Source organism: Marmota monax, unplaced genomic scaffold, assembly GCF_021218885.2.
Source record: "Marmota monax isolate L192 unplaced genomic scaffold, Marmota_monax_Labrador192_F-V1.1 WCK01_AAM20220418_F8-fsc00057, whole genome shotgun sequence".
In the NCBI taxonomy this organism is placed as follows: Eukaryota; Metazoa; Chordata; class Mammalia; order Rodentia; family Sciuridae; genus Marmota; species Marmota monax.
Window position 1 is genome coordinate 9,426,926 of NW_026693933.1, and position 9,035 is coordinate 9,435,960.

The 9,035-nt window shown below is 48.2% G+C and overlaps 1 protein-coding gene across 12 annotated transcripts; it reads right to left on the bottom strand.

Moving 5' to 3' along the window:
- Positions 1-55: 55 nt before the first annotated feature.
- LOC124106048 (tubulin beta chain-like) lies at positions 56-7,956 on the bottom strand. 12 transcript variants are annotated; one of them, XM_046463577.1, is made up of 5 exons: positions 7,900-7,956; positions 7,081-7,189; positions 6,638-6,748; positions 4,951-5,960; positions 56-788 (listed from the first exon to the last, which is right to left on the bottom strand). In XM_046463577.1, exons 1-5 carry the CDS (start codon positions 7,954-7,956, stop codon positions 543-545), a joined length of 1,533 nt encoding a protein of 510 aa, XP_046319533.1. In that variant the 3' UTR covers positions 56-542. The 12 variants fall into 12 exon arrangements, with proteins under 12 accessions (XP_046319533.1, XP_046319531.1, XP_046319534.1 ...); XM_046463575.1 differs by having other exon boundaries at positions 56-860; positions 4,915-5,960; XM_046463578.2 differs by having other exon boundaries at positions 616-876; positions 4,915-5,960.
- Positions 7,957-9,035: the final 1,079 nt, after the last annotated feature.

Consider the following 9,035-nt stretch of genomic DNA (forward strand, 5'->3'; position numbering starts at 1 on the left):
CTCAAGAGTGTAAGAAAACATACACAACATGAAAGTGAAAAGCAACAAACTCTAGTTAGTGTTGAAAAAAGATTCTTATTAAAAACCAGTAAGCTCAAACTAACTTTCTAAAAATATTTTTAGGACAGGCTAGCTGACAGTCAAAAATTGTGGTTCTTAGTTTACATTTTAACATTTTTAGACCAAGTGTTGACTCTAATAGACAAAACAAAACAGACAATCTATCTGGACTTAAATCTAAACGTGAAAATGGACCCACAGGCACACTCTTCACCAATTTTCCACAGAAATATGTTGAAAGGGCTTTTCCATGTTGAGCTCTGGCCTCCAGGAAGGGTGGCAAATCAGTCTCTCCAGATGAGCTAGTTTCCTTTGAAGTAACTCAGTTTGGGGACACTCCAGTCAGTCTTGGGGGAGCTCTAGAATTTAGTGTTGGGGGTAACTTTCCACCCAGGAAGCTGATGAAATCTGGTTCTTCTGCGTTTTTGATCCCAAGCCAGCGCACCCTCATTGCCTCGCTGATAGCAATCTGAACTCCAAAATCAAAACTTCGCTGATGGGTCTCCACGCTTTTTTGGTAGAGGTTGGTGTCGGCGGCAGTTGCGTTTTGAAAGGGAGCATAGAGAAAGTGCTGGCTGCTGACACACGGGGTCTTTGTAGAGCTGGGCCACTGCGGTGGCTGGGTCTTGGAAGAGGTGCCACAGCTGGTGCAGCTTGTGCTCGGGCTTCGCGGCGGCCGCCGCCTCCTGCAGCTCAGGGGACAGCTGCTGGTCCTGCTCTACCTGGGCCTGGCACTGCCGCTCCCACTTGGGGAGCCAACGCTCGGGCCCGTGCTCCTGGATCTCCTCCTCGCCCTCCTCCTTCCACTCCTCCATCCTCCGCGGCTTCCCGCATTCTCGCCGCTGCCGTGACCTCCCTCAGGCGGGGTCCCCCGCGGGAGCCTCTTCAAGGGCGGCCAGGTGGCTGAGCCCCGCAGCCTTTGGCGCCTCCTTGAGGCGGCCCAGGCTTCCTGCCCCGGGACAGTCGGCGACCCACCCCCGCGGCCCTGCCCAATCCGGAAGAGGCCCAGGGCATCCTGGCCGGGGGGGGGGGGGGGGGGGGGGGGGGGGGCGGGGGGGCTTAGGCAGTGGCTGTGCCCGCTGCACACGCCTACTGCTCCTTGCCCCCAGCCTTGGGTTGCGGCCTCCCTAAGGCCACCGCTGCTGCCCACCGAGCCCTCCACCTAAATCGGACTGCACCACCAAGCCCACCCCCGAAGACTCATTTGTGAGGCTTTAATGAGGAGGCATTGATACATTGAAGAGAAAAAAGAGCACAACACACACAGTAACTTTTTTTTTTTTTTAATGGAACGCTGATGTGGGTGCAGGTGACAGGGGCCTCAGGAGACATTAATGAATTGTTGGCATGACATCAGGGGCAGGTTGCTCTCTCTACCAGCTTTCAGAATCATCATTAGTAAAAGTATTGGAGTCTGTTAGAGTTTTTCAGGGAACCAGAACCAGTAGGGGATTTGTGTATGAGGAAAGAGAGGGACAGATTAGGAGGAATTGGCTCATGCAGTTAGGAAAGCTGACAAATCCCATTTTTTACAGCGTGAGTCATCGACGTGGACACCCAGCAAAGCCAATTGGGTGGCTGTAGTCTGAGTTCAAAGGACAGAGAACCAGAAGAGGCAATTCTGTAGGATACTGGAGCTGGCAAGTTCAAAACCTAATAAGAGCCCAAGTTTTAGGCCAAGTTCCAAGGCTGACAAAAGTGGGTGTCTCAGGTTGAAGGCCATCAGGCAGAAGGAATTCTCTCTTATTCAGCCTTGTTATTCCTTTCTGGCCTTCAACAGATTGGACAAGGCCCACTCACATTAGGGAAGGAAATCTCTATGGATTCAAATGCTGTCATCATCCCCAAACACATTCAGACACGGTCAGAACAGTATTGGATCCAATATTTGGGCACTATGAGGTCCATTCAAATGGACACAAAGTTAACCATCACACAGGGAAGGGCTGATGGGGGCATGCTCCTTTCCACAGGGGACTGGGACTTTGGTGGGTTTACTGGAGGATCTGTTGCCAGACTGGCAATGAGGGGTGTTACTGGACTAGACCTTGTCCATTTTCTGGGTTTCAGAAGGGTGGTAATGGCCTCTCCTGCAGCTCCTTTGGCTCTTCAAGTCTGGCCACCAGTGCTAAGATGGACCTTGCCTGTTAGGGCAGGCCAATGTGAGCTGTACACTAGTTGGAGTGACATGAATGGACCTAGGAAAAGAAACCTTGACCTTTCTGACCTATGTGAAGAATAGGAAAGCCAGGTTACTTGGAGGTAGACATTGAGGGAAGGACGACTCTTGGAGCTTCCACTTCTAGTCCTCTTCCTGCCTGAGGGGCAGTGAGTTTGCCCTGCCCATTCCTAATGCCCTGGTGACTTTTCCCTCTGCTGGCTATCCTACTGTTCCAAAGAGCTGCTTTAATTGCATTCTCTGAAAAGAAAGCAGTGAGCATAAGACTTTGCTCAGGATGAACTTCAAACAGAATTATGCAGTGCTAACAAAGGCAAGTCTTTGGTAAAGACTCCAAAAGAGTGGAGTCTAACCCTTTCTAGGCAAATCTTATTCACATTTTGCAAACCTTTTCTTAGGGGAAAAATCTACCAATTGGAGGTTTTGTCTCAGTCAACAAGGGTAAATCAATTCTGCTCCCGAGTCAGAGCAGTTCTTCAGTATGCTGTAAGCAAGCAGAACCTTCATAAAGACTTTCATAAGTTAGAATATATAATCAAAGAGCTGATCATCATAAGGACTTTCCTAAGGTGCAATAGCAGAGGTGACACTCAAGTGCTATGTGCCTACAGATACACCATGCTGTGCACCTTCCATGCATCTTCTCATTTTGTCCCCAGAATAAAACCATGGGAAAGAAACTATGATTGCCCCCATTTTGCAGATGAAGGACAGTGGCTTAGGGAGACGATAGAACCTGCCAGGAAAGATCATCCTGGTGAGACCAGCCATGTCCTGCTCCATAGAACACATACATTTAACCCATTGATGGCACTTCGGGTTTACTTGTAGCTGCTATGGAAAGAAAGCTTTCACTTCAGTCTGAAGGCTCCTCCAGCCAGAGTCCTAGGATTCCAGCACATTGGAGAAGGCTTTGTCTTCCACACACCAGGTGAAAGCAACAATCCAGGGCGCCCAGCAGAAGCAGTCCACTCAAGCTACCTTACCTTTATTTCTAATGCTTTAGCCATGACCGCATTTGAGAAAAGGAACTTCTCCTTGAGATGTCCGCCCCCACCCCCAAATGCCTGGTTGCGTAAAGCTTGGTTATGTCCTCTGCCAGCTTTAGCAGCTGGAAGGAGCTTGTAGCTCACCCCTCACCACCTTTTAAAGCTTTCCAAAATGCGACCGATAATAAAACAGGTTTTATCCCCCGATTGAAATGCAAGTGTTGTGAGTCAGCAATTTTGCATGTTCTTAGAAGGCAAAACTGACAGTTACAAGGCCTGCCTGTTGGCAAGTGCTACACAAGTGCTCCTCCTATGTTCCCAACCTAGCTGGCTTTTTTTCTTTTACTTTCTTTGAAGTATCCACCAAATCACCTCTCCTGCCCAGTTTTCCAAATTGTTTCGTGATGTAGTTCCAAATACAATGTGTGTCACTGTTAAGTGATCACTCTACTGTCAACCTATGACAGAACCTCCAGAGGCTTCACGCCTCATGTAAGGTAGTAGTAAAAACTTTCCATGAATATAAACATATCTCCTTAGTAGCAGTTGTGGGGAAAATGTGGCAGTTTTCACTTTAGATTTTTATGAAATGTTGGGGAAGGGAAGGGGTTTTCTAAAGATGTGTCATAAATTAATCTTTTTTTCTTTAAATAATTAAAAATATTTTTCATTGTAGATGGACACAATAATTTTACTTTTTGTGGTGCTAAGAATCAAACCCAATGCCTCACACATGCTAGGCAAGTGTTGTACCACTTAGCCACAACCTCAGGCTCTAATGTGTCTTTTATTTAAAAGGTTTCATCTGATGCCAGAAGGCAAACAACCCACATTTGCACTTTGCATTCAACAAGTTAGCAAAACACTTTCTGCAATGAAGCTGCCCTAAGGATTTTCATATCTTAGTGGTTCCTTCGCACAGGGCTGATTGTATTGCTGCCTATTCCTACAATATCCTAGAGGCTTAGAAACTCCCTTCCTTACCGCATACCTCAGTTCACCTGCCTTCCCAGCTTTTTTCCCCCTCTCCAAAATGGGATCCTAATCCATCAAGAATGATCACATATTGAAAGCAGACTCAAGTTTTAATAGCATTTTTAAAAAATGCTAAACTGTTAGTTTCCATTCATTGTCTTAAATTTCTGCTGTGGTTTTCAAGTACATTTTAGGTGGAACTCTGTTGTGTTCCTGCCTACTCTTTTAGAACACCTCCAATTTAAGTATACTTTTTATCTGACAGGTAAAGCAGCCCTTGATTTTCTTTGTATTCAACACACTATTCAAAAGGAATCAGATAAAGAGAAGTCCTTACCTAAGGCCTTGATTCTACAGATTCACAAAGATTTTGGAACAGCATCATTCCCAGATTGCTTTTGAGAATCTTTATTTGAATCCTTTGGGAAAGGGAAGATTTAAAAAAAAAAAAAAAGGAGTTTCATCTCTTTACTAAAGGAACAGGAATACTGCTCAAAAACATTGAAGCTGAAAAACTATCTTGATGAAAGAAAATCCTGAAACTTTGAGAACAGTGAGAAGAAAAATTGGGAGAGTATGGAGCCCTGGATTACGAGTATAGATATTATCAGTGCAGTGCACTTGGACAGACACACCTGAGCAGCTTAGTTGACAATCATAGAGGAGCTGGTGGACAACAAGTTGACCCAGGAGGTTGAGAAGTTCCTAAGCCTCCTCGTCCTCGTCGAACTCTTCGTGTTCCTCAGCAGTGGCATCCTGGTACTGCTGGTACTCGGCCACCAGGTCGTTCATGTTGCTCTCGGCCTCAGTGAACTCCATCTCGTCCATGCCCTCGCCTGTGTACCAGTGCAGGAAGGCCTTGCGCCGGAACATGGCAGTGAACTGCTCAGAGATGCGCTGGAAGAGCTCCTGGATGGCTGTGTTGTTGCCAATGAAGGTGGCTGACATCTTGAGGCCCCGCGGTGGGATGTCGCATACAGCCGTCTTCACGTTGTGGGGGATCCAGTCAACGAAGTAGCTGCTGTTCTTGTTCTGCATGTTGAGCATCTGCTCGTCCACCTCCCTCATGGACATGCGGCCTCGGAAGATGGCAGCCACTGCCAGGTAGCGGCCGTGGCGCGGGTCACACGCTGCCATCATGTTCTTGGCGTCGAACATCTGCTGGGTGAGCTCGGGCACCGTCAGGGCGCGGTACTGCATGCTGCCCCTGCTGGTCAGGGGCGCGAAGCCAGGCATGAAGAAGTGCAGGCGGGGGAAGGGCACCATGTTCACGGCCAGCTTGCGCAGGTCTGCATTCAGCTGGCCCGGGAAGCGCAGGCACGTGGTGACCCCGCTCATGGTGGCTGATACCAGGTGGTTGAGGTCACCATACGTGGGGGTGGTCAGCTTTAGGGTGCGGAAACAGATGTCATACAGGGCCTCGTTGTCGATGCAGAAGGTTTCATCCGTGTTTTCCAGCAGCTGGTGGACAGACAGGGTGGCATTATAGGGCTCCACCACCGTGTCTGACACCTTAGGTGAAGGCACGACGCTGAAGGTGTTCATGATGCGGTCTGGGTACTCCTCCCGGATCTTGCTGATGAGCAGGGTGCCCATGCCCGAGCCAGTGCCGCCCCCCAGCGAGTGGGTCAGTTGGAAGCCCTGCAGACAGTCACAGCTCTCTGCCTCCTTTCTCACCACATCCAGCATGGAGTCCACCAGCTCAGCTCCCTCTGTGTAGTGGCCCTTGGCCCAGTTATTCCCTGCACCACTCTGGCCTGCCACAGGAAAGAGAATATGAGACACAAACGGACAAGGATTCTGGATGCTGTCATTTGCACTGTGGAGAAGGTGGGACTAGTCTTACAAAACCTTTTAGATATGCTTTGGTTACCTAAGACTGTCTGCAAGACTGAATGTTATCAGTGAACCTCAAAATTGCTGGGGATCATCCTAAGGTGAAAAAAAAAACAAGTTGAGGAAGAGAAAATATTTAACTAAATTCAGCTGCCTCGGCAATTAGGGGAACCTTGTTCACTGCTCTCATGCAGTACGATTAGGCAAGAGGAAGGCACAGTGTGATCAGAGGGAAAGAGGGACTCTAGGCAGCTGTCTGAATCTTGGTCACAGGCTGTGCTTTTGGCCTTCATTACTTTAATTTGGTTCACTGTTTTCCCTGGTCCCTTCAAGTGACCTGTAGCCTATTAAGCCTCATTAAAAGCTCTTCTTGCTCTTGAGTCTTTCCCTTCAGGGCTTGTTGTAAAGGAGGCTGACATGAAATCCTGAGTTGTCCAGAGTGACCAGAGATATCTCCCCACCCCCATGCAAGGGGTTAGGCCAGGACTGGGGCCATCTGTGGACACAGTCTCACCTGGGCACAGAACACTGAGAACTGTGAAGTGTGTGGCTGTCAGGAAGAAGGTGAGTCACAGTCCCATGGACCATGAGGACATACCAAACACAAAGTTGTCTGGCCTGAATATCTGGCCAAATGGTCCCGATCTCACCGAGTCTACCGTTCCTGGCTCCAGGTCCACTAGGATGGCCCGAGGAACATACTTATTGCCTGCAGGAACAAAAACTCACTTACACCTGTGCTTGGTAAAGAAACATGGGTAGGGTCATAATTCTATGTAATTCTCACAGAAGAATTCATTACAGAAGATTCCAACATTTGAGACAAAGGAATGAAAAGGGAAAAAGAGAAAAGGGGAAAAAAATGCTGTGCATGCTTAGTCGTGTTAAATAAAAAAGGACTATTAAGGAAGTATGAAGTCTGTTTTTTGAGGTTGGCATTTTATATGAATGTGCAAAAATGCATTCCTTTGTCATTTCTATGCACCTAGGACTTTTCCTCTGCCACAGTATGGGAAGTAAGTTTAATATGCATATACTCACCAGCTGCTTCATTGTAGTACACATTGATTCTGTCCAGCTGTAAGTCACCATCTCCATGATAACTGCCTGTGGGGTCAATGCCATGTTCATCACTGATGACCTCCCAAAACTGAAATGAAAAAAAAAAAATCACTCATGGCCCTGCATCCTGTCACTAGAATGGCCTTGGAATAGTGATCAGAGAGTTAAGAGTGTCAGACTAAGACCAGAGAGCTGGTCTATTTCCCATATCAGTTGCTTCCTAGGGGTTTGGAAGTCTGCAGGGCACGAGCCATATATGGTCACAGACTGATGGGCTGGAAGCACATTGGGAGAGAAGGGGGCGACCAAGAACCTCTTTCAGGAAGCAGTGGGCACAGTGGGGCTGTCCCTCCAGGCAAGTTTGAATGTCCCTAAATCCCTGCTGATGGATGGGTCCCAGGATGGGTTCTAGCAGGACCAAGGATCAAGTGGCCTCACTCCTTGCACAAACCCCAGGCAGCTTTGAAGGGTACAGGTCATTGGCAGCCATGTACATGTTGTCCTCTGGATCCTAACCCTGGCAACGAATGGGTGAGGGAGGGTAGGCATGGTGTTGGGAGGGCATCTGAGTGGCAGAGGAAGAAAGTGGCCATCATGAGGAAAAGTGTGCCCACAAAGGATTGTGTCCCTAGGCAATTTAAAGGTCACTGATTCAAGGCACACCTAGCTCCATCACCATATTCATGGTGGCAGGTTGTTCTGCCTTTGCACACCTGGCAGCTCAAGACCCCAGTTCCCTCCTGGACCGCTGGCCCTGGCATGTGTCACACAGAGTCCACTCCCCAGCGATGTGCCCACCTTGGCGCCGATCTGGTTGCCGCACTGGCCTGCCTGGATGAGCACGATTTCACGCATGATGCCCAAAGCTGGTGAAGGAGCTGAGGTGAAGGCCTCTTTGGAGCGAGAGGAGGCCAGAGCTCTTGGTTTAGGGAAGACTGCCTCAGCCAGTAGCTCTGCTTTTCTATCCTGGGATCCCGCCCAGCCCCAGTGACGTAATGCTGGGCGGGGAAATGAGAGGTTACCTATGAAAGGGATTCAAGTTGAAGGAACAAAAATGCCTGTGTAAAGCCCCAGGTGATGCCCTCATCATGAATATGAATTCTACTTGCAATATTAAGGGTTGATCTATACCAGAGGTGGAAGCGAAAATCCAGTCACCGTGAGGAGTCTCTGGGCATTAGCTGTGTCTTACTTAGTCCTGCTTTAGGAAGCCAAATCTGGGAGTACTCCCAGCATATAGGCAGGTGCCTGCCTGGTGCCTCCTCTCAGGCTGAGGCTCGATGTCCTGGACTCTGCTCCTACCCCTTTCTTCCTTGGACGAGCTTCTGGGCCTCCACTGGACAGCTTATGTCACTCATACTATTCCCACCTCTCCAGGGCATGGCCTCCACCTCCACACCACCCCTGCCTACAATTCCATACTGTAGCACAGTGCTTACTAATAAATGAGCTTTGAAGTCTCTTGCCCTATGGTAAACACAGGTTCATCTAGTTCTGATGAGCACATCGTTTCCACTCCCAAACAGTAGGAGGTATTTGAGGTGAAATTAAGATGTCCCCAAGTTTCACCTGACCTAGGTGCACACATCTTTTCCTAGTTGTTCAAACAGTAATCTAGGTACTCCTGTTAGATTGTTACAGATATAATTAAGGTTCCCAATCAGTTGACCTTAAGATAGGGAGAATACATGTACCTCCTCTAATCAAATGAGCCTATTGATTGATAATTAACTTAATGAGCACCAAGGCATGAGTCTGAATGAATAAGCTGATGTTCATGATGTTCTAGGGGGCAAGATCGAAGGATAGCTGTTTAAGATATTTGATTTGTATAACTGCCCTTCATCTCCCCCCTTATTAGAAACAGAGAGTGTTGGGGCTTGCTTAGCATGTGTGAGGCACTGGGTTGATTCACAGTACCACATGCAAGTAAA

Bases quoted from the DNA above. Each gene is read 5' to 3' on its own strand.
- LOC124106048 (XM_046463575.1), bottom strand. From the start codon at position 7,956: ATGCGTGAAATCGTGCTCATCCAGGCAGGCCAGTGCGGCAACCAGATC. The intron at 7,190-7,899 runs GTGGGCACATCG...TTTTCATTTCAG, and splicing joins GCAACCAGATCGGCGCCAAG to TTTTGGGAGGTCATCAGTGA. The intron at 861-4,914 runs GCTTAGGAACTT...GAGGAGTGGAAG, and splicing joins AGTTCGACGAGGACGAGGAG to GAGGAGGGCGAGGAGGAGAT.